Raw genomic sequence first — 20,262 nt, forward strand, 5'->3', positions numbered from 1 at the left:
ATGAAACTCCCAATTTATCCTCAAAACATGTGTAAAAAGATACTGCCACTATTTACTCTGATCTAACGTCTAAATCTTTGTTTCCTCTTAAAACCTGATTTATTACAAGAGTAATATTTTAAGCATTTCTCCAACTACATTATTTAATATGTCAATTGGTCTAATGTAAAGCACATGCATTGCTAAGGAGCTACCCCTATAGTCCCTATTGCCATAAGTCCAACTGAAAATAATGAAAATGCAGTCACACAAACTGCCAAAAATGCCAGTCTTTGTCCCTGTCACACAGGTGCTGGGATCACGGTCACCGAATCCAGGTAATGCTGACTCTCAGGTGTAAAGCCCAGCCATGCAAATGCTGCCTAAGTGGGTTGTCTGTAAGATATCAATTATTCTTAGCATTTTATCCTTTAAGATCCTAAGTACCTTTTACATGATGCATGCATGTGCGGAATTGTGAAGTCTTCTCTTGTAAAACTCAGTTTATAGTAAATCAGATTAAAAACATACTAATTTTTTTTCTTTCTTTTACCCACAGGTGTCTTGGAGGTGGAAGTAGAAGCTCTCTTTGCTCATTTCATTTGGTAGAAAAACAAAATTTTAATGTTTCTGTCAAATTACTTTCATTTACTCTAATAGCAATGTGTCACATCAACTCTGGGGGGAAAATTCTGCTGTTATGAAACAATGTAACTGTACATAATGTATGTCAAATAAATGTCTAATGGTTCAGTCACAGATCAAAAGTTTGTATTATACTGCATCACAGTTTCTAACAAGTGTTATAAAGCTGTGAACTCAGAAAGAGCTAAAAACATTAGATTACAAGTCATTTTACCCAGTGGTTATTGTCATGCTACACTATTCAATATTACATGAATGTTTTAGAAGCTACTTTTCATCTAATATAATAGTGTCAAAGGACTATTCTATTTATATATCACTGTTTTATTAAATTCAAAAGCAATTATAAAACTTACATCCACAACCACATCTTTATTCACCAGTTTCATATCAAAGCTTGTGGTAAAGAGAGCTTGTAAGGGTTTTTTTGAATATAAAAAAAACCCAAAAAACCTATTAATAGTCACTAAAGTCAAAAGGAACTGCCAGAATTGCTGCACAAGCGGTGGATAAAGACATACAAAACAAACAAAAATATAACTAAACAAGAGACAAACCCCCATATAACTTAGTTTCTCATATTTCACAGAAATTTCACATTAATATAAAATTTTAAAAGCAATTGCACCAGAAAAGCATATATTTTACCTTTAATACATCTCTTTTAAAACTTAGCCTATAACAAATCTGAGATTCATATGTAACAGGACTGCAACTGATTTTTTTTTTCTCATGGCACAGAATGCAGAGCTTAAATTCAAAGCTAATAGGAATAATAATGTCATCTCAGCCATTACCAAAAACAGGAAATAAAGTGTTTGAATTAGGAGTGAAATCTATAACAACAGCAGGCCAAATATCAAACATAACAATCACAGTAGCAGTGGAGCAAGTAGCAAGATTGAACTGAACAACATGAACTGATAAACAAACACCTCTTTTATATGATTTTGGTTTTTTTTATTATTTGGGGTTATTGGGCTTTTTGGAATTTTCATAATGCTTTTAAAATAATTTAAGGAGAGCAAATCTAGGTCTCCTTCCTAACACCACTGGTTACTGATTCCACATGCCTAAAGTGAAAATTTGGCAGGCCATAACATAGCCTCTAATGGTTCTTAAACTCCAAACATCTGTAATTGTCCATGAAGTGATGAAACAACAGGACATATAGATGATAAAACTCCAAACAGGTACTGGGACCTGAGCTACCAAATCTGGAGGAGAGGTGGGACAGTGATGGGACAGTGAAGCACAGATAATTTACGGGGTTTTTTACCTCTATCCAGCTCGTGCTTAATCTTTCAAACACAAACCACAATCCTATGCTTTAACACCTTCATGAACAAGGCTGAAAGGAGAGTAAAAGACGTGGTTAAAGTGTGGGTGGAGAGAGCTTCCCCCTTTGTTCTTTGGCATAGTGCAAGATACACTCTAATCATCATAAAAAAATAATTATGTGGGAACTTATATTTAAGTGGGAATAATAAACCTAGGATGTAAGGACAGGATGATCCTATTCTGTAGTGTTTAAATAGAAAGACAGAATTTTAGCTATAAATATCTTTTTCACCTCCTGAAAGCATCAGGATACGATGAACCTACAAAGCAATGTGATGAAAACAACATAATGAGGTCCGTGTCACATTATTGAATAGTAAATATTCAATGGTGTAAAATGAAGGGCTGGAAAAATGCAAAAAACATTACAATACAAAGGAAATCAGTATTAAGGGTTGCACTGTTCAGCAAATGCACCACAGTTTGTACACTGAGTTAAACAGGCAGTGAAAGCTTTAACCAAGTTCCTTTGCACAAATAAACTTCTGCTGCTCATTCTGTTTATCACTGCTCATGTAACTGCTGGGAAACAGGAAAAATTGAACACAAGATGTCTTTTTTTGGAAATCATGCCCTCATATTTGGAAACATTGGGCATGCATGACTCATCCTGCAGTGCCCATGACTCCCTATTCCTACTTTTGCTTCACTGTATCTGGTCTTTAAATTAGATCAGAGAACCAACCCTGATCTAATTCCTTTTGTACCTGCACAAACAGGCACAGATGCATCAGTATAACAAAAGAAATAAAAGAAGAGAAGCAAAAGTTGCTTCTGCTGGCAGGACAGTTAGGAACCTCTTTGGAACTGCAGTGTGAGAAAAAAATTTTTACCCTTCCCCTGCACCCAGTTTGCCTAACACAAAATACTCATGAGAGATTTGTCCTAGAGAAAAATCTTCATCTCTGCCTATTTCAAAGACTCACAAGACACTTGTAAACGTAATTCATCTCTAAGCACCACCTGTCAGCACTGCCAGAAGTGACAGTGGAAAAGCAATAAGGAATCATGGTCTGTACATCCAGATAGAGGGGTTTTGCTACAAAACCAACACAAAGAGGAGCAATGTACACCTACATTCATTGGTTACTAAAATTGAAGCTAAATCTTCAAATACTATTCCAGCATACACATGAAATTTTATTTTATTTTATTTTAGATGCCAATAGGTCAGCTTCACTACTCCATGTGAACAAGAGAGATGCAGTTCTAATTGAAAACCTGAGCAGATTAAACAGCTCACTGATGCTGAGAAGGAGCAGTCTGTCATACCTTTCTCCTCCTTCTGATTACCTTGGACCAATTCAGGCTAATTTTCTGAGCCTCAATTAATTCTTACCAAAGACAGAAAGAGGAAAAAGAAAAATTCTTGCCTTTGGGGTAAAACAAAAAGCAAACCAGAACCAGTGAACAGGAAAAAAATTCCCCAAAACAACTTTGGATATTAGTCCTTGCTAACTTCATGGGTTTTTTCACTAAAGAACTGCAATTTAATGATAATTTACACACCATGCACATGAGCATAAAGAGAGAAAGGAAAACACAAAGAACCCGACTCAATATCTGGCTTCAAATACCTCAATGTGGGACTAACCCAGGGGTTCCTTGCTCTAGTAAATGAATGTTACATCAATTTAATTAATGAGCTCTAATTCTCCATCTCTCAGTACCCGGACAGACAGACAGATTTCACCCAGCCCCCGAGAGGACGCGCTGAGGTTCCGAAGGCATCGCCCCGATCCTTTCCCCCGCGCTCCCCCTGCTGACACCGCCCGGGCACGGAGCGGCCAAGCCGGGCACACAGGGACTGCAGAGGTGGAGGAACGGGAGGGCTGGATGGAGTGTATTGGAATACAACATCTATTGCCAGGATTGAAGAATTTGGGGCCTTTAGGGATTTTTTTTCCCTGAGCTCTTCCCTATCTGCAAGCTATTAATTTTAATAGTACAACCCTTTTCAGAACTTGGGGTTACAATGTTTATTCCTGTCAATAAAATGTAGCTTTTACCATTATTGATAGTCAGCTTTGATATGCATCCACGCTGTGGATTTATTTATTTATTTTTAAAAGAAATCTTTGTAGTTTTACACAAACTAGAACGGGCTTAAAAGTAAAAACATACTAGCATTACTCAAACTTAAATCTAGTTTATAGAAAATGCCTTACAATGTGGACTGAATTTTCAGTCCAGTAAACTATTACTTTTTTTCCCCATACTCCTTCTCCACTCTGCAGGACCAAAGCCTCACAGCTATAGGTAAGAGAAGCTGGAGATCAAGTGAAGCAAGGAAAAAAAGAAAAAAAATTACAGTGAATAAAGCCTAGTGACACAGCAAACGGAGATGGGTCAAGGTTTTTAACAAAATCTCCCTGCCTTTTTTTTCCCATGCTGCATAATATGTCGAGGGGGTTAAATTAAGATTAAGCAGTATTCGAATGTTAATTCTAAAAAATAAGCATTGTTTTGCATTAAAGGGAGCGAGGGGAGAAGATGACGTCCATTATCTATAGCTGATTCAAGGAAGGAAAGCCCTTCCCGGCCCGGGGACCCGCGGCTCGCCCCGGCGGGCGGCGCTGCCCGAGCGGAGACCGAGCCCTGCCCGGCGCCTCGGGCGGGGCAGCGGGAGCGGGGCGGCCACGGAGCGAGCCCCGGCTGGAGCAGCGCTGGGACACCATGGGAGCCACGCCGGAGCACAGGGAAAACTGCTAGAAAAGGCGGCAAAAAGGGAGCCCTGGAAGTAGAAGTTGTATTCAAGAATCAGTATTTATTTACTAGTGAGTTACATCTCCATCTGCACATCAATCCAGTTCTGACCTTGTTCTACCTTAGTCTCTCCATCTGGAGAAAGTGAGGAATTATACTGACTCACTGACTGGAGAGACACCTGGATTTGCTCATATAAAGAAACAAATCTACTCACTACTGAGTGAATCATCCTGGTTCTTCTTCTTCCCCCTCCTGCTTCAAGCATTGCTCTGGGCAAGTTAAAGAGCTCATCCAGCTTTTCAGTAAATGGGTGTATCTCCAAACTGTTAAAAAAAGCCATTATTTTTTCTTTTTTTCTTTCTCCCCTGTTTCCTGCTGGCTTAGAAACCCAAATGGACCCCCTGACAGATCAGAGGATAACCTAAACTCAGAGCACATGGGGAAAAGCATGGCCAGCAAGACAGAAGCAAGAGGAGTAAATCAATTCCTCCCAACAGCAAAGCTGGCAGTTCTATTCAACGTGTTTCATTTAGATAGGCATGTCCATTGTATGAGATAGAAATTAATGTCGTTTGTAACGTTTTTATCTGATTAATGTCTTTAATATTTATCAAAATAACTGAACAACCTGTTTCCAGAGTTTTTCATTGCTAACATACTGACAAATCCTACTACATCTATGCAGTAATATTTTCTGTGCTAAAACCAACACCAGAAGATTAATTGTTGCTTCGCCGGAAATTATCTTAACAATTGATACAATGATTAAAACATTAACAACTATGAGACACATCATAAAGTTATTTCAAGAAGACACTTAAATATACAACAGAAAGCACAGCTGTAGGTGTCACCAGATGTTCTCACTGAAGGCTCTGTCAAGAAAAACTGTCATTAAATCTCAGCATTAAATTGTGGATCAGTGGCACCTCCACTACACTTACTTACAACTTACCATTTATACTCACAGTTTGAGTCATCATGGATTTTGTAGCCCACGTGTTCATAAAAAGTGCTGATAATCAATGGAAAATGGGATAAATGTTTCATCACAGGTTCTGACGAATGTTAATTGCTAACCAGAAACACACGACAATTACCTTTTGACTTGTAATTGCTCTCAGGTGATGGTCGCTTATGACATCCAATCACTCCATCAAAGTCCTTTTAACGGGAGCTTTGCCTCAAGCCGCGATCTGTATCTTATGTAAATCATCACAATAACACTCCGGGCATGAACAGTAGCATAATTTAAAATAATGTATTTCAAGCATATTTTTGCTAGTGTTTATCACTTCACAGCCACTGATACTTCTAGTTTTGCTGAACTTCCTGTTTAGTTCTAACATTGCAGGTCAAATGACAATTGGCAAAAATAAAACTTGTCGTTAATTAGGATACTGCCTCCCCAAAATCAATCAGTCACACACCACAACAACCCAAGTCTCTAAATTTTAAGCATCAACCAAAGGAAACATAATAGAAAGATCTTAGAGGGGAAAATAACCACACTAACAAGATCAAACCCCCTTAAAAACAAAATAAAATGCATATTGGTTTTCTAACATAATAGAACACTATAATCTTTAGTGCAGTCACATGCCAGCACAGGACAGTTTAGTCATTATGTCATCTACTTCTGTTTACAATAAAAGAGACAGTGTCTAAAACAGCAGCCAGAGTCACTTTCATTGTATGCCTGTACATGGTTTTCTTCATGAAACAAGTAGGAAGGAAGCCTCACAACCTGAACCATTGTCTGAAAGACTGCTCTCCTTAGAGGTAAATAAAATATTGTATTAGCTTCCTGAGTCTCTTGAAATTAGGGCTTTTCTCCTGAAATCGTGCAATCGATTATTACAATAAAGTCAGATAATAACATGATCAATGATTGCAGGATAAAAAACCAAAATACCCACAAATCGACAGGTTTCATTAACACTAAACCACAAATTTAAAAACTGCCATCATAGTGGTAAAAACTTTATTGTTTCAAGACATTTGTTCATCTATTAAAATAAGCACAATAATAATCAACAACTAGAAACATTAATATAACAAAGGAACCATATCTTGCTAATCCTTCTGGTTAGATTTTACCTGTAACACTAAAATTACAATGATTCACTTCAGAGACTGTCTAGTACTTACTCATTTTTCCAGACCAAACTTTACTTTCTCCAGGATTAATTGCAGGGTTATAGGACTAGGAAACAGGTTAATTAAAAAATAACGGTCCATTATTTGGAATGGTCCTTTTCAGACAAATCGTCCTGAACACTGAATCATTTCCCAATAATTTTTACTATAACTTTATAGAAACTAAGAGGAGGGTGGGGCGGTGGTGCTGGTGGGTTTGGACTGTTTTTTACTAAAACGAAAAGCTGTAACTTTCAGCTTGCATCTTAATTGCTTTTAAGAGCAGTAAATTACTGCGGGCAGAATCAGAAGCACATGAAGACAATGCAACCGTTGTCTGTGTTAGCTTAGTCAGAAGAGCTTTTCTTTAAAACATAAGTGACAGCTCAGCCAAATCGTTGCTTTACCTGGAAGCATATGTAGTCACCTACTGAAAGTGTCATGTTTATTTAAAAAACAAAACAAAACAAAAAACCCAACAAAACCAAACCAAGCAAAAGAAAACAAAGCAAACAAAGCAAGACTGTTCAGGTAGATATTCAAGATGGTGGGTGTTTTTTTCTTTTTACTACAAGAGCAAAAGTCTTTATAAAAGCAGATGAATGTATATATGAAGAATATTCAAAATCAGAGTTTAAAAAATTCTTACGTGTGTCATACTTCAGCATAGCTAACAAAATTACGTTTTGTGGGAGGAAATAATAATCTTGCCTGAGATATATAGAAAACCCAAGAAGAGAGAGAGCTGCGAGTGTAGCATTATCTTACTTATGCCATCTCACTATAAACGCATCACCCTTCGTAAAAGGTGACATGAATTTCTTTGAAGTTTAAGAATTAGCACGTTGTCTCAAACATGTTCGCTCCGCGTGGAAGCTGCTTCATTATCTCTGACTGTATAAACTCAAGCAGCGGTGACTGTTTACTGAAACAACCTGTAAATGTGTTAGCCCGTGTTTGCTGAGGATAAGGACTGTGCCATCCCAGGCCCACTTCAGACCGTAAAAGTGGTTCTTTTCTCACCCTTATCTGAATCATCCTTGAACAGACTGCCTCTGAACAGAGTTTACACTCCTCTTCTTTGATCTGCTTCATAAGAACATCAGAACTGTTTACTTTGAAATGCACACATTTCTTTCTTGGGATGCAGGGAAAGGAGACGGTGTTTTAAGACATGAACAGATAAATTCAAGCGAACTAGTATTTTTCTCAGTGTTTCCTGTCCTGACACATAACTGCTCATTGCTTAATCTTATTCTTAAATAAATTCATAAGCTTGAACTCAAATTATTCAAAACTTCCCACCCTGTTTTCTTAAAATGACCTAACAAATTGCTATGCAGATGTCTGTCCTCTAGTTTCAACCATTCTCTCCCTGAAGACTTCTTAAAATCTCTGATTCCACATAAACTGGAGTCAACAAATCTCAGACTTCAGAGGTAGATGAGAGTCCTGACTGCAGCACTCTGCCTCATGGACAGCACCAAAAAATAGTTAACCCTACACTTTCCAAGTAACTCCAAACTCAAACAACCTCTACCCACCGAGACTTAGCATAGAGCACTGAGTTGCTCACAGGCATATTGATAAGATATTGTATCACTGTTTCTTCTAGATTTCTTCAAGATTTCTATCTGACGAGGACTACTTGCTCCTACCTCACGTCCCTACTTCCTTTGCTGATGATATGCAAGGGGATTCTTTTGAGCCTTGCATCAAACAGGCAAGAGAGTGGCAAAATTTGGGTATAAGACTCATAAAAGAGGCTTCTCCTTGTCCTTCTTTGTTATCAGTCCCTTCTGAATCCTCGTCCTTCATAGCAGAAGATAGAGACTGGAAATCACGGGGGCCGAGGGCAGCTCGGGCAGCGTGAAGAAGCGCAGGCCGTGATGCAATTCCCAGCACCTACGTGGTGAGACGACTCCGCGCTGAACTTGGCGCCAGGTCAGGCAGCCTTGAGTTCTGCAAACTGCTGGGCTCGGAGATTAGGCGGATGTAACAATCACCTGAAAGGGGAGATTAAAGCGCCTCTCAATGAGGTCCTTTGTCCCCCCCTCATTTGATGCTTTGGGCCTTTTCAAACCACGCCGGGGACGGCTCTTTAAATGTTTGCCCCGGCGTCCGGGGAGGCTCCAGCAAGGGCCGGCAGGGCTGGGGACATGGACAAGGGGCCCTTCTCGGTGGAGTGGCTGGCCCAGAGCAGCCGCGGCGGAGCCCGGGACCTGCCCGGTGAGTCCCGGCCGCGCCCACCGGGTCCCCCCGCGCAGCGGCGGGCGCGGCGCTTTCGGTCACCGCCCGCGGGGCCCGGGGCCCGCCGAGGGAAGGATCCCCCGAAGGGTCCCCCCTTCTGACGCCCCCATCTGTCCCCGCAGAGTCGCCCCGGGAGCGGGAGGCCGCGGAGCGCCCCGGGCACGGAGCGGGGGCGGTGGAAGCCGCGCCCGGGCGGCCCCGCACCAAGTTCTCGGCCGCGCAGCTGCGGGAGCTGGAGCGCAGCTTCCGCGAGCAGCGCTACATCGGCGCCGGCGAGAAGCGGCGCTTGGCCGCCGCGCTGAACCTCTCCCAGAGCCAGGTGAGCGCCGCCTCGCCCTCCACCCGAGCGGGACATGGGGGTGGGAGGCACCTCGCGGTCACCGGGGGACGCGGCGGTGACAGCGACAGTGACAGCTCCTGCAGGTGCGGCGGCCCGGGCCGCCCGTCAGCCTCGCCCCGCTGGCAGCAAACGGGGCTGGAGCAAACTGAGAGCCCTGCCTCGCCCGGCTCAACTCCGAGTGCTCCAGGGACGAGGGGCAAATGGAAAATGGTGACTGCAAGTTCTAAAGCTGAAACTTCACTGGAGGTAAAAGTACGTTTGTGATCTCCAGAACCCCAGTTTACCGGCTAATTCTTTCGTATGGTTGTGTATCTATTGGACTGGGGCATTGCAGGATTTTTTAACCAAACCATCCCTACCCAGGCCTTTTATCCCCACTGCACGAGTCTTGTGTTACAGCCCTGGTCCATATCTGGGTATTGGCTTGTCGTGCACCATGGAGTGTTCACGGTTCAATTCAGAATCATGCCAAGACAATTCCTCTGCATTAAATATAGGCCAACGTTATTAGCCCTACACCTTCACTGTTAATGGATTCCGTCACTTTGACAATAAGTCTGCCTTTCCATATTGCTACATGAAAAAGGGCCTATATGGAAAAGGGATAAGGGGTTTGGTTCTTGACTCTTTTTTCCTATCCTCAGATAAAAACCTGGTTTCAGAATCGTCGTATGAAGTTCAAACGCCAGACTCAAGATGCCAGGATTGAAGCTCTTTTCTCGGGCTTGTTTTTGCCCTATCATTGTTACCCAGACACGGCTACATCCAGTTATCCTCATGGGGTGGATGTCAATGTCTCTGCTACCTCTGCTGCTTCCCTTCACCCAGCTGTGCCAAACCCTGCTTTGTTGTTACCTTCTGTTCCAGCTCAGTCTCTTCAGCCAGTTTTGCCAAGTCCAGCTTTACTGTTGCCTCCCGGGCCAGGATTATCTTGTTACTCTTCTGTGCTTCCAGCAGTGACTCTAACCACTGAACATAAAAGACTGATATTCCAACCAGATCTTCCCTCCTGTTAAGAATGTAAACGATTATCTGTAATCTCAAAAAAGTGCAAAATATCTCTAAGAGTAACTATTTATTTTGTTATATTAGATAAAGATTCCTTGAATTATTTTCTTTACATAAAGTTCGATTAGAGGAGAAAATAATTTATTCATATTAGAGAAGGTTTACTGAGAGTGGAAGTGAAGGACATGAAATCTTATTTCTACAGTTGTCACCATGCTGTATAGAAATTTCTATATAAATTTTCTTACCTAAAAGTTTTCAGAAAATAATCTCTAATCATGTAGGGATTTAGTATCCACTAAAAAAGTGGAGTACTGTATACACTGAAATTAATGTAGTAACTATGTCATTTAAAAGGCAATGGTGTTAAAAACATTGTCCATTCTACCTGAGTGGGGGTTTTTAAGGAAACATTTGTGAGCTACAGCCAAGTGCATTTAAATTAAAATGTTACCAAAGGTAAAAACGCTATGAACAAAATTGAACTACTTCCCCAATATTCTCCTTTATGTGTATATTCTGCACCATTCTTCAAGTGGTCTCACCTGTTTTGTGATGGACATGTTGCATTTATGCATTAAAAGAGAGATAAAGCTAAGGAATTAAGAGGCAAGCATGCATGTTGATGCCAATGTCAAGCATACTTGCAATTTAAATCTGATTATGAAAACGAATTGTTCACCAATTCAGGTCTCTTGGGACACTGAAAAAGAAAATATTTCACTTTTTATTCCCAAAAGTTGCAGCTGTAACTTGATAGCCTCCCTAATTTTTAAACTGCAGAATAAGTTAAGGCTTGATCTTGGGAACACTTAGGGCTGTTCCTAAAAGTCACAAAGCAAGTTTTATGGAAAGTAGCAAAGCCAAGCCTTTAGACAATGAGAAACCAGAGACCTTACATCAGCATAAAGCAGCTGCAGGAGATGTGACTACATCTTCTTCCCCAGTCAAGACCAATCTAACTTGCTTGCTAGGTGATGGTTAGACTACTCTGAAGGTGTAAAGAGAGAAAGAATTAACACAAAACAAAATTAAAAAAAAAAAACAACAAACACCACCACCACGAAAGAAACTCAAACCCTCCCTCCCTCTGCACACAAGGCAGAAAAAAGGGGCCTGCCACAGCTTTGTGCCATGCATTCACGGCAGGCTTTGTGACACACGTTCCCTCTCCCTTCTTCTCCCTCCACCATCCATGTCCGTGTACCCTCCCCCCCAGCACCTCCCTCCATCGCGTTTGGTAGGCAAAAGGGAGGGAGGGAAGCTGGGAGACACTCGAAGGAATTTCCCCCACCACACCCCTTCTCTGTGCCCCACCAGGGCAGCACCGATCCGTGACACAGCCAGGCAGCTGAAGGGACGACCTGTGCATTTCTAGGTCACTTCGAACGCACTTCACAGAAAATTCCCTTTACCTCTTCCAAGTATTTTTTTCACAGGTGAGAACCCCCTAGGCTAATACATCGAAACTCATGACTCACTGAATTAGAGGGCGGAGGGTGGAAATTTAATGTATTAAAAGGCCTTACAGGTGAATTAACGAAACTTCATTAAAATCTAGACTAAGAAGTGTTAAGAAAGCGCTTTTAGAAGTGAACACCACTCCCAGGAGGAACTAAAAAAACCCAACACCTTTCAGGATTACTAAAGCAAAACTTTATGTTTAGAGGAAATAGATCAAATTGTCTAAAGAAGTGCAAATTGGCAAGTAGGCAATTATAATTGTTTTCTAGTGGTGAGACAAGGGCCAAATTTTCAGGTTACAGTCGCAATCAGATGATATGGCTTTGAACCAGACACAATTATGCCCAATTTTTTTTGCCTAGCATATGCTTTAACAATTGTAAAACTTTAAAAATCCATAATGCAGGCCTGATCTGTTAATTCCTTTTTAAAGGCATGCTGACTGAATAAATATTATTACCTCTGCTGCCTTCACATGGAAGATGGGACTGGACTTGTAATATTTTATTTATATCCAGAGGAGAAATTCACTGACAACTTATCCTTCCTCTGGATTATGTACTTAGCTCAAAGCACGGTGCAGGGCAACTGGTGCAGTTGCCTCTGTCCAGGCTACCCAACACTCATCAACAGACAGACAATCTCGGTGGGACAGTAGGAAAGTCAGACAAAATGTATTTAACCATTAAATCCATAACCTTTACACAGGAGGACAAGTGACCACTGCAGTTTGCACTGCACAAGTGCAATCTTTTATAGAGTTGACACATTTAACCCTGTTCAAGTTTTATTAATATATAAAAACACATTTATGAAAAAAATGGGGGGTACAATGAAAACCATCTACATAACATTTTAGACTGCATTATTAATATTTTAATATTATCAAATATAAAATTATTAACGTTCATATTTAATTTAATAAAGACATTTTTTCAAGTCAGGCAAGAGATTCTGAGCATGAAATACATTACAGTATAAAACACTTCTTTACCACTATAATGCATACACTGGGTGGCATTGCCTGTCCATTTTGTTCTGAATAACCGGATGGAAAGAAGGATGAGGAAGAAGGTGTTGATGGTAGTAGGGTAGTTCATTTGCCATTAAGTGGTAGGTGCTTTGCGATGCGTCATATCTGGGAAAGGAGAAGCTGAACTGCACAGCAGGCATCGGGGTGAAAGGCAGGAGTCTCTGGTGCTGGGCAGCAAAGGGGTAGTGGAGACCATCCTGAAACAGAGCTGGGGAGGTCCCCGGGGCGTAGCTGTGGAAGGGAAAAGGGGACACGAGGCTGTGCTGGTGGTCCTGTATCTGTCGCTTCAGTTTCATCCTCCGGTTCTGAAACCAGGTCTTAATCTAGGTAACAAAAAGAAGGGGGGGATGCAGGAGACAATCAGGGACTTTGCCTAAGAGTAATGTGCAAACTATGAGCAGCCTATCTCAACTACTTTTGCCCTTTTGCTTCAGATGGAATTGACACAGCGGGACTGATGTTTTTGCCCTACTTAGCAAAAGGCAGAACATCTGCGGGAAGTAGAGGAGAGAGTGGCTGAGTTCAGGGATTTTACAATAATCAGTTAGAGTCTTTAAGACCAGTTTTGGGCTCTGCATGGTCTAAACGCAGATCGCCGTATATTCAGGACAGTTTATCCCACTGAGAAAAAAAAAAAGAAAGACCCTGATGGCTTCCCGATAGAAAGTGCCGCAAATTTCCAGGAGTGCTAACTCGTTATTCCCCGAGGGATCCCACAGCCCCTACCAAACTCAAGAGTCTGTTCATTTTAGGAAAGACCGGTGTGGAACCGCCGACCCTGGCTGCTCCTGCCAAACGGGGCCGGGAAGGATCCGCTTCCTGCAGGACTAACCTGGATCTCCGAGAGCTGCAAGGCAGCCGCCAGCTTCCTCCGCTCCGTGGCGCCCAGGTACTTCTGTCTCTGGAAGGTTTTCTCCAGGCGGCAGACCTGCTCCGAGGTGAAGGCGGTGCGCGCCCGCCGCTGCCGCCCGCGGCCCCCGCCCGCCGCCGCGGCCCCGCCGCGCTCCGCGCCCGCGCTCTCGCTCTCGTAGCCCGAGGAGTCGTCGGCGCTGAGCCAGCCGCCGTCGGGGGCTGCAGGGAGGAGGAGGAGCGGCGGTGAGGCCTCTGCCCCGCTTGGACAGTGCCTCCGCCGCCCCTCAGCGCTGCCGGGCCGTGGCACCGGCGGGAGCTTGGATCCCGGCGTGTTCTCAGCCCGCTCCCCTCATCTCTCGGCCTCCCACCCACTCGGCCTCCTCACGCACCTGTGTCCGACGGGCAGGGCTCGGTGGCATCCCGGGGATGGTCTCGTCTCGGCTCGGCCGCGCAGGGCTCGCTGTGGCCGGGCTGGCCCGGCCGGGGGCTGCTCCGGCGGGGCTTGGCTCTGACCAGGAGCGTGGAGCTGCCCAGCGAGCTGGGGGCGCGGGGAGGGGGCGCACAGCAGATGTGAGGCCTGACCCCATCGGGCTTGGTCTCTGCCGAAGGGACCTGGACCTGATTCACCTGATCCATGGCTGAGAGGGGCTGGGCGACCCTCGGCCGCGGCCCCGCTCTTATATGGGCGCTCCGTGCCGGGAGGGGTCGTTTGTAAGTGCGAACACACATCAAAGTGGGAATCGGGCAGAGATAACAGCTACCAGAGAGGAGGAAAGTTCACACGTCTGGCAAATGTCTACAGCGCTTGGCTCCAGCGTGTCTGCAGGGCCGGGGAGACCCCCTTGAAGTGCAAAGCTGCCCCTCTCCCCGGAGGGCAGGGCACGGGCAGCCCCAGCTCCGCAAACGCGCCTCCAAAGCCACCGTGGCTGCCGGTGCCAGCGCGGGTCCACCGCTCCCTTCTCAGTCGCGGGGTCCCCCACGGGGTGCCCGAAACCAGCCCCGAGACCCCCACCCACGGGGCCGGGACAGGGATGAGGGATAAGGAACTTTGGGTAGAACCTGCCAGTTCCGCGGTTCTTTTCCCTCCCTGGGAAAAGCCACGGGGGGCCAGTGTCGAGAAGTCCCTATCCACGGGGCTCACCTTCTCCCCCGGCCAGAGCCAGGCTGGGGGTGAGCAGAGCCTCGGGCCCTCTCAGCTTGAACTTGGCGCCGTCTGTCTAGCCAGAAAACGCAGCCCATCGCCCCAATCGTTTAGCGATCAAAGCGCTGAGTGAGCAGCGGAGTTCGCACCTCATCAGCTTCATATTACCGCAATCCGTATGCCCCTTCCCGAGAAGGACGGTGCCCTTGTAATGCAGGGAGGATACCAAGACACCTCCCAGCACCGCTTGGCTGGGGGAAAGGGGCATCTCAGCCCGTCTCCAGGTTCTTCTTTTGTTCAGCTTCACCGGGGTTTTGGTCACGCCAGTAAAAAATACCACACCGATCAGGAGCTCGCCTGCAGTAGCGACACTTCAATAACTCACATCCTAACCCTCGCTTAAAGGAGAATGGAAGCAAGCGCCAATCTCACTGACTGGGTAAATGCACTGATAGGACCTCAACTTCAATGACGATTCCAAAATCCTCAGAGTTCCTGTTCAGATGCATCACCGGAAGAAGTGGAGCCCATAAACCCGGGTCTAACAGGGAAGTAGTTTGTTTCTTTCTAAAACACAGCAATAACCTATGTTCCCACACACACGGGCAACGTGAAAGGAAAAGAGAAGTCAACCAAACCCCAACTAAACCATCTCCCCAGTTTATTATGAAAATCATTTGAAAAAAAACCCTTATATTCGTGCTATTAATTTTCATTGTCTCAGGTGTTCCCGTAACTCGTGGTCGCGGGAATGTGTAGAGGGTTATCAACCCCTCCCGATCCCACAAAGTCGGCTTGTCCCTCCCTCACACTCGCCCCGGGGGAGGGATAAAGCCCAGGCACCCGAGCAATGCAAACACTTTACCAAGCCCACAGAGGCCAAGCGCTGGATGCCTCCTGAAGCTTTGCTTGCAACACCATCCCCTCCGGGCAGGGATGGGGAAGGCTGTTGTTGCCTGGGCACAGCCCCGACAGAGAGATCGCCCTGCTCTTTGAGGGGTGCTGGGCACAGCCATTAAAGTAGTTTCACTTACTGCTGGCACTAGACTGTCATTTTGGCTGATATGCACAAGCCAATGCAAATGACCAAGCAGTGGAACACAGCTGGATCCCACCCTGGATCAGAACCGCACACCTGTGAGTGCCACTGACCCAAAACCACTGTAACACGAACCTTTAAATCCTAGACACATTTCGGTCAAGCAGGGATAGGTTTTGTTCCCCAAATGAGCAAAGAGCCTGCACATTAATTTTAATAACTTCAGGATTTAATAACTATGCCACTCGTGTTTGGTCCCTCTTTTTCTGAAGCAAACACATCCCTTTCTTATCTCTGATCTTATTTCAGAACAGCCATTTCTGAATAATTTCTGAATTCTCTTATGTGGACAAATCCAAGCAGAAAAACTCATGTTCTGCCACATAGAAACTCAGGCACAGCAAATTGTCCTTGGTAAAGCAGTGAGTGCTATCTGCAGAGCCTGACTACCTCACCAGAAAGAAGTTTAGACATAATACCCAAAACCACTGGTATTCAGGAGCTCCCAAGCAGAGCACACACTACCCAGCAAGCAGCACGCACTCTGCTTCCAGCAGGGCAGCCTCCCCCACCGTTTCTCCAGCAGAAGAAATCTGTGCCAAGCCAGGCAGCCTTGGGTCCCCCATGCCCTGCAGGCCCCTCACCCGAGCACACAGAAACACCCAGGGACTGCCCTGTAGGAGAGACACCATCCCCAGCTGCCAAAATTGAACCAGACACACGAGGACCACACGATGCTGTGCCCAAAGACAACAACATTTGCACTGGTACATTATGTGTGTCTTATAGAAGGAAACTGTTATTAACCCTGAAGAGCTGCTGCCATTTCCTCCCTCTCCTTTAGCTGGGAATGCAGGGAAGCAGCTGACCTGTCACACAGTTTGCTGAAAGTCAAAGAAAACTGATTTTCTTTTTATTAGACGCCAATCTGAATTGCCTATTTAGCGGGATATTTAAACCAAACACCAGGATCCCCCAACTCCAGATGAAAGTAGCTGCATCTGTGGACCACAAAACCCTGGAACAGATGGGGAAAGTGTGGAAGGTGTTATGTGGCTATTGTAGTTCCCATTAGAAAGAGGTGGCAGCTTGAGAAACTTGAAAACTTTAACGACCCTGGGTGGACAGAAGTGCTGCATCTGCAGTTAAATCTTCCCCTCACCTTGCAGTAGTGTGAGACACAAATTTACTTCCATTCAATTCTTTCCTGTCATGTGAAATTTTTACAGCATTCAACTGGTCTTATATATGATCATGGTGAAAAAAAAATCTAAATTCTTAGGCAAAATGATGTATTTTCCCAGAGAATTCTGTATACTCAGAAGTTCAGATATTGCATAATATTGAAAAATGGGTGGATTTTTCTTACACGTGTTATATTAAGAACATGGTAGACCCATTTCTCCAAATGACAATTCAAAATATTTATTCCTCTGCCTTTGTATGTAAGCCTTACAACCATAAGAAACACACTTGCTGCTTCAAGAAATGAACTGAAAGCTTATGCACTCTTGTAACTCGGTATGATACCCCGAATGTCAATGCAGAGAGTCGTGCCAGGATGTGATAATTACAGATATGGCTGTCAGGACAGAGTGCTCTTCCCATGTCAGCTCGACAAGGCTTCTAACGACAAATGGTAGATTTCTCTCACTGGTATGCCTGGGAATATTTCATCTGGGGCTTTGTGCACACGTGGCATGTAAACCCATGGGAACAGGCAGGACTGCAGCAGCTCTACAGCATGAAGGTATTGCCTGAGGAAGGTCCAGCCCATCGTTCAGGCTGCAAGACACTAGTTGCCCATGCTTTGCCAGATACTGAAGCACTTTTGTTGCCCAGGAATGCTGTTGGTGAGCCAAGGCCACCTTCAGCAGACCATCACGTTGGTTTTGCATGAAAACATGAAGAAAAAGTGGACGTATTTTGCCAACAGAGAAATAGTCCTTCTCAAGGGGAATAATTGCTTGCATAGTTGGGCAATCTTTCTACCTGCTAGCCACATCTGTAAGTAGACCATGGGGAAAAAAACCCAAAAAAACAAACCCAAACTAAAACCCCAAAATAATATACAAACCAAAATATCATAGCATTTATCATAGACTGAGAGTTGATATACTAGGCCACCAGATCTGGGATAGTGGCTCCATCATAGCCAGATTCTAATTATATTTATGTAAAGCACCGATTTTCCAATATATTATTGACAACACTGGAGGAGTGGAGATGATGGGGGGTGCAATGCCAACCACTCCACTATGAGAAAGCGAAAACCCCAACAAACCCAAGCCAAAAAGACTCTAACATTGGAACACCACAAAAAACCCCATGGTTAGCTGCACAAATGGGCAGGAGGAGAGAGCCTGGGGAAATGTAGCAGCCCTTCAGAGGCAAGTAAACTCGTTTTAAGGAAGGGGGTTTTAACACGGCTAGAAGTGCAGGCGAGGCAGGACAGTGTGCTCTCCTTCAGAAGGGGCCCCAGGAATGGCAGGCCCGCAGGGCCCGGGCTGGGCTCCCGGCCGGTGGGACAGCTGATGGCTGTTTGTACCCTCCACTGCTCCCCTTTGGAAATGCTAACTTGGTTATTCAGCGTCTCCTTTGATGTCCTGATAGGTGCTATTAGATAGTCAATTAGGCATCAACGAGATCGATTGTTTGGGAATAGATGCTTTTCTGTTTGAAGTACCCGTGAACACTAACAGTGCCATCACCCCGCCGCTCCTTTGCCCACGGGAACAATGCAGGCTAACACACAATAAATGACAAATGCTACTGACTCAGCCCGCAGCGCTTCACCTCTTCCCTGCCGACTCACGCTGCAAGCCCAGATATCCCCATTCAGCCGCTGTGGGAGCAAACACGCAACTTTGCATTAAAAACGATTTATCGGAAATATTTCTGAGTGCTTTGCAGAACTAATGGACAAAGCACCGAGATAAGTACAAGTTGGCTCCAAACAAAACTAACACTTGAATTTCTATGCCCGCCATTGCCCCAGTGACTCAGGACTTGTGACACCTTCACAGTTGTTCAGAATTGCCCAGGCGGAATAACTAGAGGCTGAAATAAGAATTAAAGCACTTTGCCTACCTGAATACCGAAGAGACGCTGGGATTAGCTCCCTAACAGGTACTATTGGAGGATAACACTAGGTCGAAGTCTAAGAGTTTAAGACACAAGTATAAAAGAAAAGTAGTAAAATCTACACAAGGAACATGTCGAGACCAAGTCTCTCCTCTTTCTTTCCTCCCCCCTCCCATTTCGGTGGGATTTATCCAGTTAATTGTCATCTAATTGAGTATCAAAGAAAGAGATAATGGGCAGCAATTAGATGTAATGGCCTAACAGTGCGAGATCTCTCTCGATTAGCACACAACGCCGAATAACTTCACCTAGTTTGTAAAGAGGTCCCTGGGGTGGCTCCACCATGTCTAGGAGCTGCAGGGGGTGATACACCCCGATCCTATTCCCAGTCCCCTGATGGCTGCTTTAGCCAAATTGGGGCGGGCGGTTCCGCGCGCGGTTGCTGGCGGCTCCCCCGCCCCGCGGTGTTAATTCAATCAGGTTTCTCCCCCTCCGCGCACGCACGGCAGGGGAGAAGGCCTTTGAAGTTAGCGCTCTGGCAATTTTCCCCTCCCATCCCCTTTCCCTCCCCGGGGAGCCCAGTTTCCAGATTATACAGCCTCTTCCTCGAGAGCCGCCGGGCCGGGGGGTTCCGACAATTTCACCCCACGAGCATTAAATTACTCCTCCCCAGCTAATCGACTGGCCTTTTTTTTTTTTCTTTTCCCCCTTCCCATTTGTAGCTCGCTTGCCCACAGCGCTTTGTGCTGCCGGAGAGCGTTCCGGGGCTGGGTCCTTGCGGTGCGATTGAAGGCACAAAGGCGGGTGCTCCCCGCCGCGCTGCCCGGGGCTCGGCTGCGGGGCCGGGGCGCTGCCATCTCCTGCGAGCGGCTGGTACCGTGCAGGTGTCACTGACGCTAGTTTACTGCTGACAGGGCTAAAATACAGTGAAGGAGAAATTCAAACAAGCAGGAATAAAGCATGAAGTCCGAGTTTCTTCCTCTCAGATCAAAGGGAAAAAGTACAATCACATTTTAATGCCAGAGTTGGACGGCTTTAGCAAAAATGAAATTACTTCACATAAAGCTTTCTAGACAACTGGAAAGTAGTAGTTGCCTTCCAGAGAAAGCTGATTTTTGCAGGTGGGAGAGAAATGATCATGTAGACATTCAAAGGAACCTGATGCTATTAGGGACTCAGCCAAGGGAGCATCACCTCTCGCGTTCATTTCAGCAATTACCGGGAAACAGAACACTATT

At 44.8% G+C, this 20,262-nt stretch overlaps 1 protein-coding gene across 1 annotated transcript; it reads right to left on the minus strand.

Annotated features, from left to right (window-relative positions):
• Positions 1 to 12,871: 12,871 nt before the first annotated feature.
• Positions 12,872 to 14,489, minus strand: LOC136559711 (homeobox protein vent1-like). The gene is made up of 3 exons (XM_066555069.1): positions 14,150 to 14,489; positions 13,741 to 13,979; positions 12,872 to 13,231 (listed from the first exon to the last, which is right to left on the minus strand). The coding sequence occupies exons 1-3, from the start codon at positions 14,487 to 14,489 to the stop codon at positions 12,872 to 12,874; spliced, it is 939 nt and encodes a 312-aa protein (XP_066411166.1).
• Between the last annotated feature and the right edge of the window lie 5,773 nt (positions 14,490 to 20,262).

The sequence above is a fragment of the Molothrus aeneus genome, chromosome 8, assembly GCF_037042795.1.
Source record: "Molothrus aeneus isolate 106 chromosome 8, BPBGC_Maene_1.0, whole genome shotgun sequence".
Classification (NCBI taxonomy): Eukaryota; Metazoa; Chordata; class Aves; order Passeriformes; family Icteridae; genus Molothrus; species Molothrus aeneus.